At 50.6% G+C, this 25,118-nt stretch overlaps 5 protein-coding genes and 1 non-coding gene across 6 annotated transcripts; 3 read left to right on the forward strand and 3 right to left on the reverse strand.

Annotated features, from left to right (window-relative positions):
- Positions 1-1,250: 1,250 nt before the first annotated feature.
- On the forward strand, positions 1,251-5,029 carry SODALDRAFT_330112 (eukaryotic translation initiation factor 3 subunit A). The gene is made up of 3 exons (XM_028611123.1): positions 1,251-1,420; positions 1,618-1,881; positions 1,970-5,029. Exons 1-3 carry the CDS (start codon positions 1,418-1,420, stop codon positions 4,949-4,951), a joined length of 3,249 nt encoding a protein of 1,082 aa, XP_028468199.1. The 5' UTR covers positions 1,251-1,417; the 3' UTR covers positions 4,952-5,029.
- Positions 5,030-5,041: 12 nt separating this feature from the next.
- On the reverse strand, positions 5,042-6,983 carry SODALDRAFT_376184 (hypothetical protein; the record flags this gene model as incomplete). Its single annotated transcript, XM_028614793.1, has 10 exons — positions 5,042-5,160; positions 5,216-5,489; positions 5,661-5,738; positions 5,813-5,846; positions 5,934-5,941; positions 6,022-6,053; positions 6,220-6,383; positions 6,534-6,657; positions 6,728-6,831; positions 6,894-6,983. 10 exons carry the CDS (start codon positions 6,981-6,983, stop codon positions 5,109-5,111), a joined length of 960 nt encoding a protein of 319 aa, XP_028468200.1. The 3' UTR covers positions 5,042-5,108.
- On the forward strand, positions 6,704-8,984 carry SODALDRAFT_330113 (WSC-domain-containing protein). Its single transcript, XM_028611124.1, has 2 exons — positions 6,704-7,285; positions 7,384-8,984. Exons 1-2 carry the CDS (start codon positions 7,072-7,074, stop codon positions 8,838-8,840), a joined length of 1,671 nt encoding a protein of 556 aa, XP_028468201.1. The 5' UTR covers positions 6,704-7,071; the 3' UTR covers positions 8,841-8,984.
- A 222-nt stretch (positions 8,985-9,206) lies between these two features.
- SODALDRAFT_t72 lies at positions 9,207-9,289 on the reverse strand. The gene has a single exon. It is a non-coding gene; the product is annotated as a tRNA-Thr (tRNA).
- A 257-nt stretch (positions 9,290-9,546) lies between these two features.
- SODALDRAFT_290610 (hypothetical protein) lies at positions 9,547-10,742 on the forward strand. Its single transcript, XM_028608645.1, has 2 exons — positions 9,547-9,891; positions 9,954-10,742. The coding sequence occupies exons 1-2, from the start codon at positions 9,706-9,708 to the stop codon at positions 10,650-10,652; spliced, it is 885 nt and encodes a 294-aa protein (XP_028468202.1). The 5' UTR covers positions 9,547-9,705; the 3' UTR covers positions 10,653-10,742.
- Positions 10,743-10,916: 174 nt separating this feature from the next.
- Positions 10,917-15,253, reverse strand: SODALDRAFT_290612 (hypothetical protein). Its single transcript, XM_028608646.1, has 3 exons — positions 14,917-15,253; positions 12,740-14,819; positions 10,917-12,508 (listed from the first exon to the last, which is right to left on the reverse strand). Exons 1-3 carry the CDS (start codon positions 15,158-15,160, stop codon positions 11,194-11,196), a joined length of 3,639 nt encoding a protein of 1,212 aa, XP_028468203.1. The 5' UTR covers positions 15,161-15,253; the 3' UTR covers positions 10,917-11,193.
- Positions 15,254-25,118: the final 9,865 nt, after the last annotated feature.

Here is a 25,118-nt window from a genome sequence, read left to right on the forward strand (position 1 = left end):
AAAGAGACGCAAGACGATGGCGCTGCACTCCCGAGAAAGGATGGGGATGGGGGGACTGGAGAGAGCACTGACAAATTTACCCCCAGCACTTAGTCCGGAAGACTATAGGTGGGTGGTCTGTGCTAAGGTTACCAAGCTACGCAGTTCGGTCGCTCGCAGTGGGCTTGAATCTCTGAAAGGGCGGAATTCCGGGGAAAATTGGTCCAAATGGGAATTTCTCATTGGCTTGATGAGCTAGGAGTGGGGGTTTTAGGGGCAAGAGGGAAGGGGGGAAGGGGGGAAAATTGGGGAGTACTTCGTAGGAAGACCCGCTAAAATAAGATTGAAGGAGTTCCTGATTGGCGAATATCGGGGAACACCGTTCATTTGCTCGCTCCTTTCTTCCATCGTGGCCTTCTTGATATCGGGAAGCTCCATTTCTCCATTATCCGTCCAGAGGTACTCCGAACACTTCTGCCTGTTGGATTTCTATCGTACTTTTTTGCTTCCCAAGTGGAATTTCGGTAGGGTAGACAATGGCGCATCAAGATTGAAACGCCTTGATAGAAATTCGTGATATGACATCACTGGTGGCAGCGATTGAAGCTACCAATATCCGTACTTCGTAGAGAAGAGGATAGGTATTGTACAAAGTAGAAGACCAGGAGAGAAAATGTCATGCTCTAAATTGACAGCCTCTCCCTACGAATTCCGTCCCTGTCCCGTGTGTTCCTTACAGCTAGCGACAGAACTAGTGAGTGGTTTGGTCACAGCCCTTTCCTCATCAACAACATCGCTTCCTCGATTCGCACTCGACTCTTTTGAGAAAAGGTTGCCTACTAGCCCAGCGACACACTGGGATCTTTTGAAATGGTATGATACGTCTGGCACTAGCCACACTGACGGTGACAGCCACGGAAGGCTTTCTTATGTCATCAGGGGCATATCGGTCATGTGACTACACACAACCGATTGCTGCATAGATACGTAGGCCATACTTACAGAGTACTAGGCACGTATGAGATACGAAGTAATTAAGGTGTTACACAATATATCAGCGCCGGTTTACCCCAATAAGTCCCTGCTCCGCGAAGGAATCAGCGTTGAGCGTTAATCCAAGTGTTCAAAACTACTACAACTACCTACCTTACTCATCACCACCGTTTGTGGCTGGCGGGTTTTGTATCACGTGATACTGCTTTGTAATAGTGGGTATCCCACGCACAGATCACAAGTTAGCCCCTCAAGGCCACTCGCATACCGTCCACACAGGGAATTTGAAAAAATCCTCTTCCGTGGTCTCCTCCGCAACGCAACGCATTAACCCGCAGCGATAAGCCAAGTCAACCGTCTCGCTCGCGTCAAGGCTTGCGCTGCACCCTCTCATCAGAGACAAAGCGATATATCGCGAGTTATTCCTGAGAGGACATCGCCCATCATGGTGAGTTGAAACGCCTGAAAGGACCCCCATCTCCCATCTCCCATTCCCATCCCGCCCCTCCCGCCTCGAACCACACCCTGAATGGCGTCATGACCATCTCTCTCCGCTACTGCCCCTTGACCTACCATCCAGTCTATCGTGTGTGATAATTTGTGGGCAACCGTACTGACAGGTTCGACCTTTTTTTCCTTTTTTAGGCGCCCCCACCCCATCAAAAACCCGAAAATGTGCTCAAGCGCGCCCACGAGCTCATCGGCGTCAGGCAGGCGCCTGCCGCCCTCACTCTCCTCCACGAGCACATCACATCGAAGCGATCCCGCAGCGTCCCGATTGCATCGCTGGAGCCTGTGGTGATTCTTCTCGTTGAGCTATCGGTCGAGCAAAAGAAGGGAAAGCTCGCCAAGGATGCACTATACCAGTACAAGAATATCAGCCAGAATACTGATGTTGGAACCATCGAGGTAAGTTACAGATATTTCACCGGCGTCATATCCTCGACGTCGAGAAGATGAATTGCGTAGATACATGAAGCTAACTTGGTGCTGTCAGTTGGTTCTAAAAAAATTCATCGAGCTCGCCGCCGAAAAGGTGACCGCCGCTCAACAAAAAGCCGACGAAGTCCAGTCTACCATCGATGCTTCGACCGCCACCTCGAACGTTGAGGACCTGGAGGCCAGCGAAACTCCCGAGTCTATCCTCCTGGCTACTGTGTCCGGTGAACAGTCCCGCGACCGTACCGATCGTGCCATTGTGACCCCTTGGCTAAAGTTCTTGTGGGAGGCCTACCGCACCGTCCTCGACATCCTCCGGAACAATGCCCGTCTTGAGATTCTTTACCAAAGCACGGCTATGCAAGCCTTCGACTTCTGTCTCAAGTATGCCAGAAAGACCGAGTTCCGGAGGCTCTGCGAGCTGCTCCGCAACCACGTTCAGACCGCTGCCAAGTACTCGTCCCAGATGCATGCCATCAACCTGAGCGATCCGGACACGCTTCAACGTCACTTGGAAACCCGCTTCCAGCAGCTTAACGTGGCTGTCGAGCTGGAGCTTTGGCAAGAGGCTTTCAGGTCCGTCGAGGACATTCATACTTTGCTCAACCTCAGCAAGCGGCCGCCCAAGAACATCATGATGGCCAACTATTATGAGAAGCTCACGAGGATCTTCCTCGTCGGCGAGAACTACCTGTTCCATGCCGCTGCCTGGTCGCGCTACTACACTCTCCTCCGCCAGTCCGCAGCCGTGGTTGCCACCGGCCAGGGAAAGAAGGCGGACAACCCTCCCGCTACGGACGGTGATCTTCAGAAGGCCGCCTCGTTCGTGCTTCTGTCCGCCTTGGCTATTCCGGTCATTAGCACCAGCCGGTCTCGAGGCGCCATGGTCGACTTCGACGAGTCCCGCAAGAACAAGAACGCTCGTCTCACTCACCTCCTTGGCATGGCTCAGGCTCCCACGCGCGCTGGCCTGTTCCGGGATGCGCTGGCCAGGGGCCTGCTCAAGCGGGCTCGTGCCGAGATCCGTGACCTCTACAACATTCTCGAGGTTGACTTCCACCCGCTCTCTATCTGCCAGAAGATCTCGCCCATTCTTGTCAAGATCGGGACCGACGCCGAGATGCAGAAGTACATTCTGCCTCTGCAGCAGGTGATCTTGACCCGCCTGTTCCAACAGCTCTCTCAGGTGTACGAGACGGTGGACCTTAGCTTCGTCGAGCGTCTTGCCGAGTTCCCCGAGCCTTTCCAAGTCACGCGTGGTACCATCGAGAAGTTTATTATGAATGGAAACAAGAAGGGCGATCTGGCCATTCGCATGGACCACGCGACGGGAGTTCTGAGCTTCGATAACGACGTCTTCTCCTCCGCCAAGGCTGCGCACTCTGGATCTTCTGCCGGCTCTGCGGAAGCCGACGGCGGCTCGGTCCAGCGTCTTCAGAACACCCCCTCGGATATTGTCCGCTCGCAGCTGACGCGGCTGGCCAAGACGCTCTACAACACCTGCTTCTACATCGACCCCGACTTCAACAAAGCTCGCCTCGAGGCGAGACAGGCCGCCCTTACTCGGGCCAAGGCGGGCGCCGAGCAAGAGCACCGCGAGATCCTGGCGCGCAAGGACGTCATCCAGAAGCGCAAGGAGGAGGCGTCCGAGATCCAGGCACGCAGGGAACGGGAGAATGCGCGTCAGAAGCGACTCCGCGAGCAGATCCTGCAGGAGCAGGAGGACAAGCGTCTCGCGGCCGAGCAGAAGGAGCGGGAGGAGAGGCGCATGAAGGCAGAGCGTGATCGTGTGCGCAAGGAGGAGCTGAAGAAGCAGATCGCCGACCTCAAGATCAACCCCAAGGAGATGGATCTGGACCTCGACGATCTGGACAACCTGGATCCCAATGCCATTCGGGCCATGAAGGTTGCGCAGCTTGAGCGGGAGAAGAACGATATCAACGAGAAGCTCCGCATCGTCTGGAAGCGCGTCGACCACTTGGAGCGGGCCTTCAGGAAGGAGGAGGTGAAGAAGCTGGGCGAAGACTACGAGAGGCAGACGCAGCTCGACCGGGCTGCGTACGAGAAGACCAAGACGGCGACGCTGAAGGAGGCGGAGGTGAAGCACAAGGAGAGCGTGGAGCTGAAGCACCGCCTCACCCGGCTGATGCCGCATTATGAGTCGTTCCGTGAGAACCTTCACGAGCGTCGCCGCGACGAGTTCGAGAAGCGTCGCCGGGACGCCGAGCGGGAGTTGGATAAGCAGATTGCCGCCCGCAAGAAGGCGTACCGCGAACGCAAGCTGCAGGAGAAGCGCGAGCGCGAGGAGAAGGAGCGGGCGCTCCGCGAGGCGGAGGAGCAGGCGGCGCGGGAGAAGGAGGAGCAGGAGCAGCGTGCGGAGGCTCGCCGCCAGGAGATGCAGCGTCTTAAGGAGCAGCGCGAGAGGGAGCGGCAGGAGCTGGCGGAGAAGGTGGCGATGCAGGCACGGCGCGAGGAAGAGGCGTTGGCGCGTCGCAAGGCCGAGAAGGAACAGAAGGAGCGCGAAAGGGTTGCGGCGACGGCCGTACCTGTTCGCGGGGCGGCGGCCGACCTGGGCGAATCTCGTCGGCCGCTCAACCTGCCCGGCGCCGGAAAGTGGCGCGAGAGGGAGGCGTCCAAGGGCGCGGCTGGAGCTTCCGACAGCGCGCCGCCGCCGCGTGCAGCGCCGCCTGCGATGGAGCGCAAGGACTCGAGCGACCGGGCTGGTGCTGGTGCTGGTGCTGGTGCCGCTGCCGGTGGCGCTGGTCCTCCTCGCCTGAACCTGGCGGGCAACAAGCCCAGCTGGCGCGAGCGGGAGGCTGCCAAACGGGCGGCGGGCGGCGCGGCGGTCGACAGCGATCCTCCTCCGGGTCCGGGTCCGGTCCGATCGGCGTCCGGTGGAGCGCCCATGAGCCGCACGGCTTCGAGCCGCGGTGAGAACGGCCGCAACGCATCCCCGGCTTCGGGAGCCGAGTCGTGGAAGCCTTCGGGTGGGCCCGATAAGTTTGTGCCTCCCCATATGCGCAAGAAGGGTGGAAACTAAAGGTACCGGGAAAATGTGGAGAGAAGGAACTGCTTGGGATGGATGGTGCACAAAAAGAGCTGCATTGGAGTTCCAGGCCATGGTTTTTCTTTTTTTCTTTTATTTTATTATGTTCCTTATTGAGACACCGTCGTTCTTAAGGTCACTGGTTGTACTGTTAAAGACATACGGGGTCATCTCCTTGCCTTTCTAATCTGTTGAAGGAGGTGCTAGAATGAACACACACATACACAGGCATGACATGTAGGGATTCTTTTACGTGACTCTGGCTGGGCCTTGCGGATGTTCTTCTGCCACTGGGTGTCCATGTAAACCCAAGGAGGAAATGAACAGGTGAGAGAACCGAGAACGACCAGGACGGCGTGTACTTGGTACGTGTCAGGCTCAGGGGACTCACCTGACAGCGAAAGCATGGATACTTTGTAGAAAATATTGATCCGCCAAGTCGCTTTCTCTTCGCTTCGCTTCCAGCAAGACATCCATCCAATAAGATGGGCCAGCCGTAATGTAATGCAGGAACCCTCGTCCCGGCGTGTTCCTAGCGTCCCCCGGTCAAGGTTACAATATTGGAACAGTTAGAACGAGAAATTAGTACCCGGGGCCTTTCCTCCTTTGCCTCCTTTTTCTTGTTTTTTGTTTCTTCTCTTTTTTTGCCTCTCCTATTTTTACGAGGCATTTGTTTGTTCCCACCGGTCAATGCATGAACAACTAGTGCCTCGAGGGGAGCCTAGGACGCGCGCTGTCTGCAGCACCGGTCGAAGCGAGATGCCAGCCTCACGGTAATTACCTAGTGTAGAGAGAGAGTTATTCCGACGGACGCAAAGACGTTAATTAGCAAGTTAAATTGGCAGTAATTACCACTTTTGGTCGACGCCAAACCAGGAACGTGCTTAGTCTGAAAAGTGAGGGGAGATCAGCCCATTAGCACTTGTTCGAGTCTCCCTTGCTCCGTGGGTTGAGGACTCCAAGGGTAATTATTTACCATTGGCCCTGTGGAGGCACAGAGAAAGTAAGTTGAAATACGTTGTACGTGTAAAAGAGAGCACCGAGACCGTCTACGGAGTACATACTCTCAATATGCTCAAGCTGTTTTACATGAACCCTGCGAATCCTCGCGTAGGTTTACCAGTATTGGGTAAGAAAATAAAACTGGCTATGCATTGAGAGTGGTAATAGCGCTGGGCAGTGCAGTAGGTCCGGGTTATACTGTAATTACCAACGTATAATACTGTAACTGTAATAGCAGACCCCGTCAGCCAAAGTGTCACATAACTCGCAAAAACGAAGCCGAAATGAAAAAGCTTGTCTTCTGTTTGCCCTGAGACTGGGCAACTTGAACTCGGAAGGCCTGAAACCAGCGGTGCTCTCCATGCTCTCCGCCACCCAACGCCTCGTCCTCTTCTCTCTTCTCTATCGTCGAGCGACTTTGGGTCTAAGGGGGGGAGAGCGCACAGACGGTCAGCCATCCTCTGGGGGTTTTTTTTTTTTTTTGTTCATTCTCTCGCAGAATATCCGTCTGAGATGGGAATGGTGGCTCGTTCAGGGGGTGCCGAGCTACAAGGTAAAAAGGCACTCGGCTAACGATGTCGGTGACTGCTGCAGATGAGATGCAGGGTCGTATTCTTCCGCTCTGATCCTCCTCCGCCCTCCCCTTTGACCCGCGTGGCCCGTGGTCCGTGGCCTGCCAAGTCGAGCCCTTTTGGGCACTGAGCGACGTGTGCGTGCCCCCCGTCAGCTCATGGCATGGCTGTTCTTGTCTGTGCTTTTCAACCTCACAGGGCTAGCTTGACGGTCGACCTGAACCGGTTGATTTTCCACCCCCGTCGTGGAAGGGGACGCAACCCGGTGGCAGGGGGGTCGGTGAGCCGGTAGGTATTAGTCTAGTCTGGGGAGTCAGGAGACAACTTCACGATGCGTTATGTTTATAAATATGGGGGTTGACGTCCTTCGTCCTGGCTTCACGTTTGGTCTTCCTTCGGCTCTTCACCACCAAGTCCCGGTAGTGTAGTCTCCGGTGCATACATTCGTTCATACAGACCATACTACATTCGTTCATTTTATACTTACATTCAACACTCTCTTGAATAATAATTCTTAATTTTCTGCCTGCACTCCGTACCATGGCCCCCCTTCGTTCTTGGGCTGCACTGGCTGCCCTTGGCCTTGCCTCCCTGGCCCAGGCTTGGCACAACGAGGAACCTCCTTGCCCTAGCGAATATGCTCCTTTTGAGTATTCCGGCTGCTATGCCGATGCCGACGGAAACAGCCTGGTCTACAGGTCCTCGGAGACTTCAGATGACATGACCGTTGAGAAATGCTCGGCCATCTGCAAGGGTATGTCTGGACGGTCACCTTATCCAACTCCCCTATTCTCATGTCGTGACTGGTTCCCTCAGCCAGCAACACCCGACTGACCGTCTCCCCAACTACAGGCAACGGTTTCGCCCACTCTGGATTGAAGTACTACGGCATCTGCTACTGCGGCAACGTCATCGAGGGCGCCCAGCTCGACGAGTCCCAGTGCTCGCACCCTTGCAACGGCGACAGGGACCAGGTCTGTGGCGGCGACAACTCCCTCTCTGTCTACAGCGACCCGACCTTCCCGGACCCGGCCCTGGTCGACGAAGACGACTACGTCGACATCGGCTGCTGGAGCGACGACTCCACCGTCGGCCGCACCCTCTCCTGGCCCCAGGACCAGCTCAGCTCGTCCCAGATGACCCCGCAGCTCTGCATCGCCGCTTGCAAGGCCGGCGGCTTCCCCCATGCCGGTGTCGAGTTCGGAGGCGAGTGCTGGTGCGGCGCCCTCAAGGCGAGCGACGCTCGCTCCGTCGAGGCTGGCGAGTGCGCCATGTCCTGCAATGGCGACTCGTCCCAGACGTGCGGTGGCCGTAGCCGCATCCAGCTGTACCTGGCTGTGGGATTCCAGTCTCTCGAGCCCTGCGGCGAGGGCCAGGAACCCGAGCCTCCCGTCTCTTCTGCCGCGCCTTCGGCTTCTCCCACCCCCTCTTCGTCTGCCGTGGTCAGCTCGGCGGCGCCATCGCAGCCCCCCAGCACTTTCTCGTCCGTCGTCCTTCCCCCGACCACCACCGAAGTCCCCGCCGTCTGCACCACTGAGGTCGTCTTCCCCCCCACCACCGAGTACTGCTGCGGCCGGTGGTGCAGCGAGCCGATCCCCGAGTTCAACAACAAGGCGGGCTGCCTCGTGGCCAAGGGCAAGTGCGTCCTCCAGACGGCGGCCTGCCTGGCCACCGCGGGCTGGCCCGGCACCCTGGAGTGCCTCAAGTTCGGCCAGTGGTGCGCCGAGCTCGGGTCCTACTGCCTGACCACGTGCAAGCCGGGCAGGGACTGCTCCAGGGGCGACTTCCTCTCCAAGAAGCCCCCCAAGGGCGGCGTGAAGCCCCCGACCACCAGCACCTCGACCGTGCCCTGCCCCGAGACCACGGCCGCGGCCACCCCGACCACCCCGCATACCCCGGCCCCGACCCCCGTGGTGCCCGAGCCGACCAGCGTCTGCGTCCAGGCCAAGAACGGCCTCAAGGGCTACGGCCCGGGCAACCCGGTCGGCGGCATCGAGATGCCGTTCGTGACGTGCAACGACGTCGAGGCCGAGTTCCACAGCGGCTACCACTTCAAGCAGTACCTGTTCGCCAACACGCTGCGCTGCCCGACCTACAAGCGCAGCCAGGTCAAGGGCGCCTGCGTCGACGCCTGCCACGAGCAGGGCGAGACGTGCCGCAACGTCTACGCCAAGGCCCAGCTCGAGACCAAGGGCTTTACCGCCTGGGTCAAGGCCACGGCCCTGTGCAAGGTGCAGCAGGAGGACTGTCTGAAGCAGAACAAGAACGTTTCGGGCGGGAGCCACTGTACCACCTTTGGTCGGTTTTAGGTAGGGCGCCATTGTTTTTTTTAACGTAGTGTATGTAGTACCTACATAGTAATGCCTACGATGCTATGAATTATTGCCCTGGTAAATGTGTGAAGGAGGATTATATTGACAAATGGTAGCGAATGATAGTAGCAGTGAGGTATCTATCCAGAAGATAATGCTAGGCAGGGAGAGAGAGAGAGAACATAATTCGAATTACTGACCAAATAATTGATGGTTAGAATAAGGAATAGGAGAGTATGTAAGCTAATATACCTGTAATATAAGGTATATACTTATAGGTGAGAAAAGTACAAGGGAAGACAAGAAGATTGACGGATAAAAGAAACCCCGTAGCCGAAGCACAGAGAAAGTGACAAAAAGATGTGCCTCGTACTGGGTTTGAACCAGTGATCTTTGCATATGACGTGGAGTACAAGTGCAACGCGTTACCACTGCGCCAACGAGGCCATGGTGTTGCTCGGTGTACGGGCGTTAGGGACGCTGGAAAGGGTACCTATATACTTGGCAGACACGAACATCACCACCTTGCAACACGCTTTTCCCTCCCCAACTCCGTCATCTCATATTCCATCGAGCTCATGACTTGATGCTTTTTCGGAGAGGCTTTTATCCTGTACTGTTGCCCTGATGCTTTACACTACCTTACTAAGTTCCCTACCTCATTAGGTAAGAGACGCTGCGGCACGTGGCAAACATCATCCATCATCACCTATATCGTAAGGTAAGGTATATATGACAACCCCTTGTTTAACCCAACGTCGTATCTATAGCATTTTGTTTCGACCGTTTTCCAAGCGGCTTTTCTTCATACTATCAGCGCCATAGTCATACTCCGTACTTATACGTCGCATATCTACCCGAAATGGGTCTCGTTCGTGACGACCAGAAGATCTCCCTTCCGTCCGCTCCAACGTCGGAAGCCTCATGTTGCACTTGCGCCACTTTCCTATGCGATCTACCGCGCTTTGTCGCAGGGTCCGAGAAGCCTCTTCCAGAAAACCGAGACCTTTCATGCTGCCGTCGGGTCATCTGCGGTCTCTGTCTCTATGTACGTCTTTTGTGATTCTCAGCGAAGGACGAATTCTAACGATCCATTCTCCCACGACTCAGAAGAATGCACGTTTCGCCCTCTACTGCCCCTACTGCCAGACCACATCCTCCTCCTCAACCTCTTCCACATCAACTCCGCCCTCCGCCATCTCAGCGCCACCTCCCCCTCCCCCTCCAATCTCCGAAGCGACGAACCCCGAACGCCCCTCGACCGACGACGCATCAGGCACTTCATACCCCGATGATCCTCCGCCACCATACACCCCCGACCCATCCGCTCTTCCCCATCCCGATCCCACGGACAAGAAAGGAAAACAACAACCCGACCCCCCAGCAGAAGACACCCTCCACTTTCTCCACCACCCCCACGACACCATCGCCTCCCTAAGCCTCCGCTACGGCGTCCCCGCCCCTGTCCTCCGCCGCGCCAACAACCTGTCAAGCGACCACCTCCTCGCCGCCCGCCGCACCATCCTCATCCCCGCATCCCACTACCGAGCCGGCGTCAGCCTCAGCCCCCGCCCGGTCGCCGGCGAGGACGACGAGCGCCGCAAGGCCCGTCTCCGCCGCTTCATGGTCGCCTGTAAGGTCCACGACTACGACGTCGCTTTGCTGTACCTCGAGCAGGCCGACTATGACTTGGCTGCCGCTGTGGATGCCTACCGGGCGGATGACGTCTGGGAGCGTGAGAACCCTCTTCGTTCGGAGTTGCGTTCTAAGCCGAAGAGGGCGGCGGGGTGGAAGCTCTTTGGCTTGTAGTCTTGACTTTTCCCTGTCCTCTGTTTTTTCTTCCCTTTTTTCTCTCTTCTTTTCTCTTCTTCCTCTTTTTTTCTTCTCCCCCCCCCCCCCAGCAGGAGAGGCAAAAGACACTTAACGACATAATGACTGCAATTGTTTCCTTCTAGCGTACACCTTCACAAGGCAGTCAAGGGCCGTCGTTCCAAGCACATAAATGGGCAAGCAGCGGTTAGAGGATCCACAAGTCACCAATCTCACGAAGCCTTGGGATGAACTAGACTATCTGCGCTGGAATTTTCCGGAGGTCACATCTTGGCTGGGACCTAATTATATTACCCTCATCGAGACTAGACATCTACTGTCGAGTATACATTTCGAAGCCACTGTCCCTCCGAAGAGACTCCTTGGGCTCGTCCAAGATCAGAAAAAAAGAAGAAAAAGAAAAAAACACCGCATATCGCTCCCCTGCTCCATTCGATCCGTACGTGAGAAAATCGACCAAATCGCAAAACCGCCATCCGCCAACGCCAAGCCATGGTATGTGAATCATGTCAAGACTTCTTTAGAAAGCCGAACGGGTGCGAACGTCGGAAATCTTCCTTTCAATCTCACGAACGGACCGGTCCAGCTCGCCCGCGATCATTTGCTTCTTATCATTCGGCAACAGCGTGAACCTCTCGCAGAGGTCGCCGTCAATGACCCCCTTGACCGGCGCATAGTAGCCCCGGTAAATGAGGTGGTCCCGCCCCGCCAGCGGCGGGTCCTCCGTCCGCATGTGCTGCTCCAGCGTCTGGAAGAAGTCGGCATCCTCGCGCGTGACGAACGGGATGAACACGCCGACCGTCCCGCTGATGCCGCTCCACAGGAGCACCTCCTGGCCGCCCACAACCAGGCTGGCCTTGGCGATGCTCGTCGGCACGTCCTGGCAGTAGAAATGGCTGACGAGGTTGAGCCGGTGCGGCGTGCCGTGGAGGTAGTCCCGCGTGTGCATCAGGTGGAGGCCGGCCTGCTCCTCGTCCGCCTCCTGGCTCGCCTTCTCCGGCGTCCGGACGATGAACATGTTGCCGAACTTGTCGCCGCCCGCCACGGATTCGTAGTCGACCATGGTCGTGCACGTGGTCCACCGCGCGATGGTGTCGTCCACAAACGGGATGAGCTTGTTCGTCGCCGGCTTATACACCACGTAGATGACGCCCTGCTGCACATCGCCTACGATGATCCGGTTCCCCTGCGTGTTCAGGGACACGATGAGCTGCGGCGCCACTTCGGCCTGCGCCTTTCGCAACATCTGCCTCAGGCCCAGGTCGTAAATCCGCACCATCTTCCCGATCCCGGCGAGCAGCTTGCCTTGGAAACTGGCCAGCGCCACCGGCGGCTCCTCCACCTTGGTCTTGTGGATGAACTGCAGCTCGCGCCCCTCTTCGTTGAACCGGTAAATCCGAATATAGCCTTCCGCGAACTGTCGAGGGTTGACAACCATGTCTTTACCGGTGCCGACCACCAGGAAACTCTCGTCATCCTGGCTCGTAAACGAGACGATGGCGGCGCTAACTGCCGCCTCGTTGTTGTCCAGGTCAACAGTCTGCAGCGTCCGCTGCTCCTCGGACAGCGGGTCGATGACATTAATGCACGAGGCCCACCGGCCTTTGCCCTTGGGATGCCCAAACTCGGCTGGGGGGAGGGTTTGGGCATCGCCGTTCACCGCGCCCTGGTCCGCGATGAGCTGGGCCCGCAACTCTGGCGGCAACGTATTATTGTCTGCTTCAATCGTGTAAAACATGGGATAGTCGGGATGCTTGAGGAGGCGTCGCGGTGTGTATGTGAGTGGGATGGACTTTTGTGTCAAGGTATCTCCCAGTTTCTCCATCGCAAAAATCCTGACAAGAATGGTTCGTTAGCACGAATCCGATATCCCAGGCATTTCAGGGATGATGGAAGAATGAAGAAAATTGCAGCTCAGTAGGAACAATTGGTACAAAAAAATAAAAATAATCCTCATTGCCATGTGGCGTAGGATCCCTTTTTCTCATCATGCTGCAGAAAGCGACCAAAGTGGCCAAAAAGAAAAGAGAGAAGACGAAAAAATAAATAAAAATAAATAAGCTTACCTGAGGGACTGGCCTTGAATACCAACGACGCCTTCCTCGCATTGTTCACTACTGAAATTCCAACCCCATTCGAGGTCGACGTAGTTCAACGGCGTAAGTGCGAAGCTCTTGGAGATGGGATCAGCGTAGCCCAGCCAGGGGCGGGAGCTCAAGCCAAGAACACACGTCCGTCCCTGAACGGTGACTTGGAACAGCTTGACCGGCTTAGGGCCCAGGAACTTCTGTCGGGTGTCGGTGAGCTCGCCGGTAACCTCGTCCAACACGGTGCGGAGATAGACGCCGGAGTGCAGCCCGATGTGAAGGTAGAGCGTCGATCCGCCCGAAGACGAATCCTCCATCGCGATGATGGCCAACGACGTGGGCGGCGCCGTCAGGGCTTGGACGGATTTGCTCTCCAGGGTTGACTCCGGGTCGAGGCTGAGGACGCGGACCGTGCTGTCATCGCAGCCCACGACCAAGAACGAGCTCCTTAGCCTGCCCTCGGGCACGTCGCCGAGGGACAGGCAGGTGACCGTGCCAAACATCTCCTTCTTCTCGTCGTACTCGGCCAACGACCCGTCCGCGTCCATCTCGAAATAGACAATCTCGCCCGAGCTGAGGGCGACGGCGACTTGATGCTGGTTCGTTGTGGCCGCCACGATGGAACGATGCTGCGGCGCCGGCCACTCGTTCACTTGGCCGTTCCGAATGTGCCTGATGCCCTTGGGGTGGACCTGGAGAAGGCCATCCTCGCCCAGAAGCTGGGCTGCCAATGTCGGTGCCGAGGTGAGAAAGCCCGAGTCGTTAACTTCTTCCACCGTCTCTCCAATGCTCAGCACCAGCGTGCCGTTGGTAAAGGACAGAACGATATACGCGTCGTATTGGTCCCCGCGATTGAGCTTGAGCGTCCAAACAGCCGAGGGGATGCCGGGGAGCTCGGACGCGACAATCTCGTTCACCTCCAGGCCGTGCTTGAGCATCCTGAACGTGCTTCTCGCGCCGCTCCCGCTGACGGTGTAAATTTGCGGTGCATCTTCGCCGGTCAGATTGGCCACCTTGCAGTCGAGCAGCGGATTCATGGAATCAATGCTCTCCACCAGGGCCAGGTTATCCAACGGCCTGGGATGGAAGTACACGGCGTCGTACGATGCTTTGGGGTCGGGCGAGTAGTCATCGCTCGAGACCTCGAGTTCGTCGTCATCGTCGCCGAGCTTCTCGAATTGGTAAAAGTGATAGTTGCCAAACTGACTGGCCACGTACAGGAAGCCGCTCTTGAGAATGCACAAGCTGGAGGCCACGGGGACGGTATCGAAATACTTGATTTTCAGCCGCTTTACCTCACCCGTCGGGTTGCCCTCTTGATCCTCCGCCATATCGATCGTCACCTTGAAAAGGTCGCCATCCTCCGTCTGGAGGAGAAAGAAGAAGGCACCAGCGCTGCCCTTGAGCTTATGCATTACACCGGCGACGATGTTGCGCTTCCTCGACGGGTCCTCCGTGGCGCCACGCCTGCGCGGGATGGGAATCCGGAAAGCTTCCTGGTTGGAGTGCCTGTATGTGATGTTCTCCTCTCCGCAAACGAGGACGCCGCTCGGTCCGTCGTTACCGCCGGGCACTTGAAAGAGGAGAGAGGCGGTCGGGTCAACAGGATCCGACCATCTCCGAACCACGTGATTCAGGCCGAGATCCAGCTCATAGTACACGAGCTGCGTCTCGACCTCGTCAACGGCATGGCCTGTGGGGTCCTGGTCCGCCTCTGTGTAGTCGGTTTCCAGGGCAGCGAAGACCGGGTTGGCGTAGCCCACGTCCAATGCCACCATGGACAGGACATGTATGCCCGGTTTGTGGGCCTCTAGCGGGGACGAGATGGTGAGCTCAGCCTGGGCGTTCCGGTTCAGGACGTAGACCAGCTTGTTCTTCTCCACCGACGCGATGAGGCACGCTCTGCCTTTGGGGTCACACGCCAGGTACTGGCCGGGGATGACGCGTCGGACGCCAGACTTGCCGAAGGTCTCGAGATGCAGGCGCTGAAACTTGTTCTGGGCTGGGAGGTACTCTATGATGGTGATTCGGCCCGAGTCCGTTGCGAGAATCAGGTAATCTAACAGAGGGAAAAAAGAGCGTTTAGCATTGGGATCTCCGAGCTCGAAGCGTTCGAACTTTTTATTTCTTCACAAATCAAGAATGAAGACGCCTACCCTTGTTGCTTCCGGCCAGCCGGAAAGCTGCCATTGCCCGAATAATGCCGAAGATATTGTGAGAAAGCAAGGTAATGACCTTCCCCTGCGTGGGATCGGGGCGAAGAAGAGTCAGACGCGGGCCCGCGGCTGTTATGATCTGCTGCTCCTTCGTGCCCGAGAACTGACCCAGCACGGCCTGGGTGATATTTGTCGGCGGCTGGACCGTCAGGGAGTAGAGGAACATGTTGGAGGTGGTCGCCATCTTGACAGCTGGGGCGTAGACAGCCCGCGCGACATCCGGCTTGAGCTCGAGGGCGAATTGGGTGCGTGGGGGGGAGATGTTTTCATTTATTACATCGGGTGGTTGAGCAGCAGCGGAAGAAGCTTGAGAGGTACGGATACAAAATTTCGGCCGGTGTTTCTTTGGACGGGATTGGGCTTACTAAGCCAACCGACAGGGCGGAATTGGCTGCCACATTACATCACGTGCCATCATATGGGGTCTTCGGTACGTACCCATTGCTTGAACCTTAACTCCCCGAAGGCTGAAGCCACGCGAACTTACATCCATTGTCATATTCTGTCACGTGAGCCACGGTATGGTGACCTCCTATTAGTTGGAGGTGCCCTACTATCCTCGCTTAGAAGGTGGTAGATGTATTTAGGACACGTATACCCGCCCCCTTTTTCTTTCTCTTTTATATAGAATACGATTATATATTTCCTGAATTAACGCTCCCTATAAGCACGCTCCCGTTAATTTAATAGTTATAAGCCCGGGTAGTAGTAATAACTAGTAATTTCCTGCTAATCTATTATCTACGTTTATTTTTATATACTTCTATAGTATTACGAAGCCCTCCTATACTCTCTCTACTAATAATAAGCTCTTATTCACTAAACCCTTACTCGATACTATATCGAATAAGCTTAAGATTATAGCTAAAGCGCTCGGTATCCTGCGCATTAAATCCACGCGGTAATAGGCCGATTAGATCTTCTATATCTAGTCGTATACGTAAGAGATAGAGGTTTAGGCACTACTCGATCCTAGCTAAAAGGATTAGCTAGATAACCATCCTAAGTATATTATACCTAAATCCCTGGATTAACTACGTGAATAGTATTCCTAAGGCAAGGGCGATAATATTATTATACCCTCGACGTAGGAGTTTATACGCCTCGCCGAAATTGAGAACTAGTAGACTATAGCCTAAAATTAAAAGCTTAGTCGCCTTATTAAGGCGCTTGATAAGGCTAATTAACTACTTAGAACTACTATAAAGACTTTTACCTATTAATAGGCTATTAAAAAGGCTATTAAAAAATATCCCGGCTATAATATGGAAAAATAAAACCGATACTTTACGTTACGCTATATAATAACAGAACTTAAGAGTAGCTTCGCTCTAAGTAGTATTTATATAAAGGAAGAGGTAAGACGAGTATACGAAAAGTATCTATAATACGCTTATTAAGCTAATACTAAAGTGGCTATATAGTATACGGAGTAGAATACCCTTATTAAACGCGTATATTAGTAAAAGGTAGCCGAGATTAAAGGACCTATTACTATTCGGAACTTCCTTATAGTAGTTAAATAGAAGTTTACGCTTATTTAGGCAGAAACTAAGCTCTAAGAGCTAGTACTAAAAGAGGTTTATAGCGATAAGATTTCCGATCTTCTAATATATGGCCACGAGTTTAACGCTATTATAAGCGCTCTAATTATAAATAGCACGCGCCACGGCGTTTACACGACCCTAGGAGACCGCTTAGATAATAATAAAGGCGGAAAAAAGCCTAAGAAAAAGAGTATTAATTACCCCTATTAACGCGAGTATATATAGAAGCCGGAGCACTATAATAAGCTAGAGTACGCTCTAACCGGAAAATATAAGCAGAGATCTAATACCTACGTTAATAATAAATAGTGTAAGGAGATACGGAAGGATATTAAGCTCCTAAAGTGGAAGAGCTTACACGAAAAACTATCGAAAAAGGGATAGGAAAGCTCGGAGAGCGGTAGTAGTAAGGGTGGAGATAGGTATCCTAGGAAGGTTATTATAACTATCCTGGATCCCGCCCTTATCTATACTATAGAAGAGGTCTCTAGGATCTACGCCACGCTCCGACTAGGCCCTTACCCGCTTTTATAGAGCACTCTTCTTAATAATTACGGTTTAACTCACCTTATTAACTTAATCGACCTACTTATTCTAGGTTCCTTTATTCCTATAAAGGGATCTATTATTATTATTATTATTCTTACTCCGCTATCCTATCTAATCTATAGAAGCCTATTCAGACTATACGGTCCTTCTCGGGTAGCTATAAAGAGGAAAAACCCGGGGCCCCGGGGGAAAAACCTCTATACTTATCCTTAGTTAGAGTAATATCTCGGCGGGGCCGATATAGCCCCGGTTTACCCTGTCTACGTATCTGGATTATATCTCTAGGCTAGTGGCTGACGGGAAGGGTAGCAGGCTATAGTTCGGGTTAGCCTAGGCCGGTTATTAGTGATAGGGCGGGGGCTGAAAGGGTGCCGCGGGGTCTCCGCCGTGTAGCGGCCGCGGCATACTAATATCAGCCTCCCTATATCCCCGGGGCCGCGCCTATTATTCCTTCTATTTAATTAATAAAGAAAAAGGCGAGGCAGGCGTTCCTACCTCCCTTAGGGGGGGGTGCCTTCTATATCCGGCGGTAGGTAGGAAGGGTAGGGCTCTGCCTATGCCCGAAAGAATATTAGATAGATAATAGAATTCGAGGTCCTTTTCCTTTTCCTCTTTTCCTTCCTATAACGCTATAGAGCACGTTATAGGTGTCCCCCGTTACGTTCTCGCTTACGGCCTTAAAGGCTTACTATCGCGGCGTCGTGCTAACTGGTAATATCTTCTAGTTTTCCTGCTCTCGATTTATAATTTCCTTAGTCAGAACTAGTACGTGGTGGTTCGTGGGTGGCGTGGCGGTAGCGTGGGGTTAACTGGGTGGTGCGGTAGTAGCAGTAATAATAATCTTAATATTAACCATAAATAAAAGCATAATATAAGTATCTCTATATCGTGGCGGCACCGTGGTAGTAGTATACTAATAACCGTAGATGTCTCCCTCTAGTAATAATAATAACCGGTACAAGCAAGGTACTATTCGAGTTATGCCGTATATATGCCCTGGTGGTGCCGAAGTGGTGTCGTGAAAGGGATCTATTAAATCTGGTATAACCGACTTTCCGATTATTAGCAAAGGCAAACGGCTTCTTAAGGGAATCCTTAATAGACCTTTAGGTGCTCCGAAAGCTAACTTAGAGCTTAATAATATAGTTATCGTGGAGGGATTCTACACGAATATTATATCGGAAGCTCTATTATATAAGGTTAGGATCTAGTATTCGGGATATAACTGCTCGTTACGCTATAGAACGGCGGAGATAAGCGTGGTCTTATTAAAGCTGCTTCGACGCTTTAATATAACTATCCTTTAGTATAAGCTAATTTTATCTTCTTCTTCTTATTCGTTATTCTAACCGATACTATGTAGTATTATTCCGATTAATTACGACTATTAATATATACTAGTTATAGCAGTCGATTAACTAATAAGAGCTTACTGATATTACCAACCTTCCTAAGACCCTCCGCGTCTATAAGTCGACGAAGAATATCTATAGTATTTAAGAGTAGGCTATCTTAGACTAAGCGCTTTATAAGCATTAGTTCGTAACGCTAGGAACGTGTTAATTGAAGGAACTAAGTGGATAGACTATAAGATATACTCCAGAACCTAGGCACATTAAGTTATATCTCGATATATATTAGAATACCGCTCCCCACGACCGTTTTAGCGTATTTATTAGGATCTTTAAGAGCTACCTAAGAGCTATAACGGTATACGATATCTTCTTATAATAAAGGACGAATATGGCGGCTAGATCTACATGCTGTCTTTAGCTTCGAAAAACAGCATTATAGTCTATAACGCGTTATAAGCCTTCGAATAATAGGTTAACCGGTAGTTCACTTTATATATTTATAAGATACGCAGTGATAATAAGCCCTCGATCGTTAACCTAGCAGGGGATTTAATAACCTAGCTATAGGCAAGCAGTTAAGGGATCGAGATAGAAATTACACCGCTATACACCTATAAACCGAACGGAGGTAGCGAAAGAGCCGGTTAACTAATTATTATAAAGTCTAATGCTATGCTTAACGGAGCAGGAATTCTACTACATCAATAGCTAGAGAGCACTAGATCAGTAGCGTTATTATATAATATAAGTCCCTTATAATGATACGGATAGAAATCCCTAGTAGAAATTCTTAACTTATAGTTTAGAAAGAATACGCCGATTCTAATAAAAGAGTATATAGCCGACCTACGCCTTAATTAGAGTGGTATTTATACCTACGGCTACCACGCCTATTTAATAGCGAGGGATAAGGAGGCTAGGAGGAATAGGAAACTATATAAGGTATAACTAAGGGGATATATTAGGTATCTTATAGGTTATATTACCTATAATATTTACCGAGTATAGATTTTATAGCTTTAGAAGGTTATTATAACGCGTAATATATAGTTTAACGAGTAGCTATTTTATAAATTATAGCTCGAAGAAGCAGAATAAATCCCGGAGCTTAAGGCGATAAACTAGCTTATAACTTACGAAATATAAGAAGATAAAGATAACGACTTTATCCTATAGGCCTACCCTCCAGGTGGATTAATTAACAGCGCACCTTTTAGAGAATAAGTATAGTCCACGGGTTCGAATTTAGGGATAGGAGTAGTAGAGGCTGAATTAGACGCTTTATCGCTATTACTAGATATACCTAATACACCCGAACCGCCCGTAATAGGACTTTAAACCCTACGCGTAATACCTAATCTTTAGAGCAGAAATCTTTAGGTTATAAGCGTAGAGCCGTAGTCTTCGGAGGAACTCTTAATTAATAATTCTTCCGACTAATAAGATAACGGAGCGGCTACCTAAGAAGATACTATAACCGATATACGAGAATTATATATACTATAGCTTAATACGGATACTTCGACGATTTTAACTATAAAAAGGAGTACGTAGGCGACGGTATAAGGACTAGCTACCCTTAATCCGCACTACGGTATTAGCCATATTATAGCGTCCGGATCCAGACTACCTATCTGACTAACTCCTAAGGTGACCGCCTATTAAAGAAAAAAAGGGTATACTAGTAAAGGAGGTAATGCGCGTTAGCGTAAGAATCACCGATCGCCGTGCTTAAGGAAAGACTATTCGGATTAATCCACGGATATATTAGGTAGAGCTAGATATACCTTTAACGTATATCTTTTTCTTATCTAATTAATAAGAAGAGCGCTAGGATAGGCTAAAAGGGCTTTTAACCTTTAATTTAATAATCCTCGGAGTAGCCGATATTAAAATAAATACCCGTTCGAATATTAAAAGAGAGGCTATAATATTACCAAAGCCCTTAATCGACGGCAGGGTTTATCGCGACCACCTAAAGGCTATACTAAAGTACTAGCGGGAGCTTACTAACCACCCGATACGTGAATAGTTTAAGGAAGCCGCGTAGAAGGAGGTAAATAAGCTAATTAAAAAGCGTATATAAAGGGAAATTAAGCGCTTAGAGGCGAAGTTAAAGCCTTTTCCGTTAAAGTGGGGTTTTATCTATAAGTTTAACTAAGACGGATATCTTAAACGATATAAGGCACGCTTATATATTCGAGGGGACTTATAGGAGAGCTTAATAATTAAGGGAACCTACGTAATAACGCTCGCTATATAATCTTTTCGTATTATTATAGCCCTGGCTACGTAGTTTAATCTAGAGATTAAGTAACTTAATATCGTTAACGCCTTCGTTAACGCCTAAAAGAGTAAAACAGAAACGCCTATTATATACGAACTTCCCGATAGATTTAAGTAGCCCGATAAGTGCTTAGAGCTCGATAAAGTATTATATAGACTACGCGACTCGCCTAGACTATAGTTCTAGACTTTCGCGGCCACCCTAATAGACTTAGAGACGGAGGTAAGTAAGGAAGAACCGTGCTTATTCTATACTAAGGCTTAAGACGTATTCGTTATCTTTTTTATAGACGATATTCTTATATTATTTTATAGAGATAGTGCTATAAACGGCCTTAGGATTATCGAAGGGATTAAGATACGGTTTAAGGTATCGGAAAAGGGGGAAGCCGATTAGTTTTTAGGTATTAAGATTACTCGAGATCGCCCTTAACATAAGGTTTTCCTCTCCCACGATTTGTATATCGAAAAGATTATAGCTAGGCTTAAATTAAACGCTCTAAACACCTACCTAGTAATCCCTATTCCTATTATAGAATACCGGAAAAGAGAAGACGAAGCCACCGCTTAAGAGATTAAATCTTATTAAGAAAAGGTCGGATTAATGCTTTATATAGTAGTTATAATACGTCCTAATATAGTATTCGCCGTCTTTATCCTCTCCCGCTTTCTTAGAAACCCCTCTCCTAAGCACTATAAAGCGGTAAACTAATACGCCCTAGATTCCACCGGGAACACCAGGGCGTACCACGGGCGTACTAAGGCTTATGCTATAGCACCCACGGGGTACACTATAGGTACCTTTAGGGTATACTATAGCTTCCCTAGGGTATGATTAGTGAATACCGGGGAATCCCCCGGGTTCCTATACGTGGAAGCCGAGGATTCCACGGGGTTTCCCCGTGGATATTTCAGTCCCGGGGGCGCGCGCCCCCTTAGTTTAGAGAAAATATCTTTATTACACCGTATTTTCTGTACCTAAAGGTCACCCCTCGAGAAAAGCCTGGCTTATAGGTCCTATAGTACTAGCTAGCCAGGGATTTACCGGTCAGGCATATCAAATAGTAGTAACTAAGCTTATAGGTAAGGTTCACGTACCGCTGCCCAGCGTAGACTATGTATACTAAAACTAAATAGGCACGTGGTTTACTAGCGAACGCTAGCGTGCCCGGCGTAGCCGCCCTTAATGGCGCGAACTTCGTATACTAAGACTAAACAGATATAAGGCGCGCTAAGCGAAAACGCCTCCCCTTTAATAGGTTTAGGTGTAGAGTAATAAAGGGAACCACCGTTAAGCATAGGAATAGCGATTATACTAACCTGTATTAGCCGTAGAACCCGAGCTTCGATACCGCGATAACCTTCCTAATAATTATTAGTCGGCGTAGGCGATTATACTAACCTATACCGATATTAACCGTTCTTAATAATTGCTAAAGGGAGTAGGATAACGCCTATACTATCCTATATACTAGTATCCTCCGTGGAACCAGAGTCCCGATAAAACCACGGGGTACTAAACCCCTAATCGCCTCCTCTTTAATAGGTTTAGGTGTGGAGTACTAAGGAATCTATAGTCGCCGAATACATAGGAATAGCGATTATACTAACCTATATACCGGTATTTACCGTGGATCGATCCTAAGCTCTAATACACAGTAACCTTCCTAATCATCACTAGTCGGGCGTAGGAGAGCGATTATACTAATCTATACCGACGCCGAACCTTCTAAATAATCGCTAAAGGGCGTAGGATAGTAACCACTATCCTATATACTAGTATCCTCCGTAGAACCCGAGCTCCGGTAAAGAACTACGGGGCGTACTAATTCCCCCCCCCTTTTTTTTCACCGTGGCACCGAGCTACTCGATAATTTCCCCTTTTCCCCACCTTTTACCGTGGCACTAAGCTACTCGATATTCCCCCCCCCTTTTTTTTCCCCTCTTCCCGCGGAGTAAAAGGGGAGCCGACCTCCCCTTACCGTAATCTTCCCTTTACCCGCGTTTCGCGGAGAACGTTTTCCTACTAACGGGCTCGCTAACTAAAACGGCTAAATGTGCCCAGAATATCCGAGGCTAGCAGCGTAATAACCCTAAAAGGAAAAGCGTAGAACCGGTATCCGTGTAAGAGGCTATATATCCTATGGCTTAGGGGGTATATCCTAGTCTTTATCGGATTTACCCGAGGCCCCTCGGTTATCCTCCTTATTAGAGGGAGAGCTTCCCCTTATTCCACTAGCCTTTATCGAGTTTACCCGAGGTTCCCTCGGCTTTCCTCCCCGTTAAAGGGAGGGCCTCTCTATAGTAGACTCGCCTTTAACCGTGACCGACGCTAAGGCTACCCTCCGTCTACGGGCTATAGCACGTATACCGCTATACCCGATATTCCCGACTAGGACCCTAAATATCTCTCGGACTTCCGGATAATACTGCGGAAGGCCGTAGCACTACGCTCGGATTCTTTATAGCGTAATATCCTCGGATAGCTAAATAGCCTATCGAGCGGAAGAACCGGCGAAGTAATAGAGTAATATAGTTTACCGTCTCCCCCTAACGTATCTCCGTTATTTCGTAACGTATACTCCTTTCCTTTCCCTTCTTCCTTTTTCCTTCTTTCCTTTCCCTTCTTCCTTTTTCCTTCTTTCCTTTCCCTTCTTCCCTTTCCTTTTTTCCCTTTCCTTTCTTCCTTTTCCCTTCTTTCCTATCTATCATAAACACTATCGCTACTAAAGGACGCCCGCGGGATATAGGGCTTATATCGCCCGGGGCAGATACTTAAGGATAAAAGCCATTATATAACTAAAGTTCGGTTACCGCTAGCGAATAATATTATAGATAAAAGCCGTTATATAAAGCCGTTATATAGCTAAAGTTCGATTACCGCTAGCGAATAATAAGACCTATACGAGTACCGTGAGAATAAGGTAACCCTACTAGTAAAGGATAAAGTTAGCTAGCTTACAGGAATAATTAGATACCGGAAGAAACTATAAAGGTGTAAGAAGATAAAGACCTTAATCCAAGGATAGCCTTAAAGAAGACGGAGGTTCCGAGGGTACTATAACCGGGTAATATCAAAGAACTACGAGTAATAAAGAACCGCGAGACGTTAAAGAGCTAGTAGGCACGCGGCGGAACTAAAAGACTAAAGTATTACGAGGCATGTCGGCGACGCGATATAAGACGAATGTTATCGCCGCCCTAAGTAATAACTAGGAACGCTAGGGAACCCTAGGTAATACTAGGGAATAGTAAGAATAAAAGGACTATAACCTATACGTGCCTTTTATAGCCGCCGTAATAACCACGGTTACTACGGCGCTCCACGTAGCGCTAGGAAAAATACTATCGCTTTTATAGCGTGTAGCTATTATTCCCCTTCCGTTCTTACTTATTACTACCGCGACTATTTATATCGCTAATATAGTTTATTATCGGTTCCTAAATTATTTACTACCTCCTAGATAAGGCCTAACTATACGAATTAAGGCTTATCGTTTTCTAACGTATTCCCCTCCTTCTTATTAGTCCCCCCCTTAACGTTTATACCGCGTTATATCGCAGTATACCAAGTTCTCTGTACCGTAGATATATTTTATAGTTAAGCTCTCTTTATCGCACTAACCCTTTAAGGACGTGGAATATCGGGAATCGTTCGATAGAGCCTTTAGGAACCCTAATAGAATCGGCTCCGGGTTTACTAAGAAGGGTTACTTTAGAGCTATCACGCTTTACGGCGGCGAGGAATAACTAGAGAATAAACTATCGGCCTTAGGTATTAGGCTTACGCTCTAGAAAACCAGCTATAAGTCTAAGATAGCCGAGTTCTATAGGTACGCGGAAGGGTTAGGATACGATTATCCCGAGACTTATAATCTCGACCGAACCGTATTTATGCCTAAGGAATACCCCGAGCTTTACTAGATAATTATTAAGGATAAAGTAAAGAATATCGTAAGCTAAGTTCCTTAGCCCGAGTTCCTATTAAAGGGAAACCCTAAGCTTATATCGTGGAACCGCCCCTAGACCTCGTTTAAGTATTATATTATAGTAAAAGACGCCGACGCCCCCTATAACTACGCCGGTAAGTTTATTAAGACGCCGTAGTCTAACCGTACTACTAACGCCGATACCCCCGTTATTACCTCCGGCTAGCGTATAGCCGCGTTTATCGACCTTAAAGCTAAAGTAAAGGCTACCACGGCCGGCCTATCGTCCGCCTAGGTTCCCTAGGGTAAGAACCCTAAGAAACTAGCGAGTTCGATAGTCCCTGGCTTTATACTTTAGTATATCCGCGATCACGTATACCTCTCTAAAGCGGTCTATAAGGTGGTACTTATAGAAGCTAAGGGTATTATAGTGCACGCCGACCTTAAGAGAAACTTAGAATAGTATACTAAGTAAG

Source organism: Sodiomyces alkalinus (assembly GCF_003711515.1).
Source record: "Sodiomyces alkalinus F11 unplaced genomic scaffold SODALscaffold_2, whole genome shotgun sequence".
Lineage (NCBI taxonomy): Eukaryota > Fungi > Ascomycota > Sordariomycetes > Glomerellales > Plectosphaerellaceae > Sodiomyces > Sodiomyces alkalinus.

Excerpts from the sequence above, each read along its gene's own strand:
- SODALDRAFT_330112 (XM_028611123.1), top strand. Across the intron at positions 1,882-1,969 it reads CTGATGTTGGAACCATCGAG|TTGGTTCTAAAAAAATTCAT; the intron begins GTAAGTTACAGA and ends TGGTGCTGTCAG.
- SODALDRAFT_330113 (XM_028611124.1), top strand. The coding sequence starts at position 7,072 with ATGGCCCCCCTTCGTTCTTGGGCTGCACTGGCTGCCCTTGGCCTTGCC. Across the intron at positions 7,286-7,383 it reads ATGCTCGGCCATCTGCAAGG|GCAACGGTTTCGCCCACTCT; the intron begins GTATGTCTGGAC and ends CCCCAACTACAG.
- SODALDRAFT_290610 (XM_028608645.1), top strand. The coding sequence starts at position 9,706 with ATGGGTCTCGTTCGTGACGACCAGAAGATCTCCCTTCCGTCCGCTCCA. Across the intron at positions 9,892-9,953 it reads TCTGCGGTCTCTGTCTCTAT|AAGAATGCACGTTTCGCCCT; the intron begins GTACGTCTTTTG and ends CCCACGACTCAG.
- SODALDRAFT_290612 (XM_028608646.1), bottom strand. The coding sequence starts at position 15,160 with ATGGCGACCACCTCCAACATGTTCCTCTACTCCCTGACGGTCCAGCCG. Across the intron at positions 14,820-14,916 it reads GCTGGCCGGAAGCAACAAGG|ATTACCTGATTCTCGCAACG; the intron begins GTAGGCGTCTTC and ends TCCCTCTGTTAG. Across the intron at positions 12,509-12,739 it reads ATTCAAGGCCAGTCCCTCAG|GATTTTTGCGATGGAGAAAC; the intron begins GTAAGCTTATTT and ends CATTCTTGTCAG.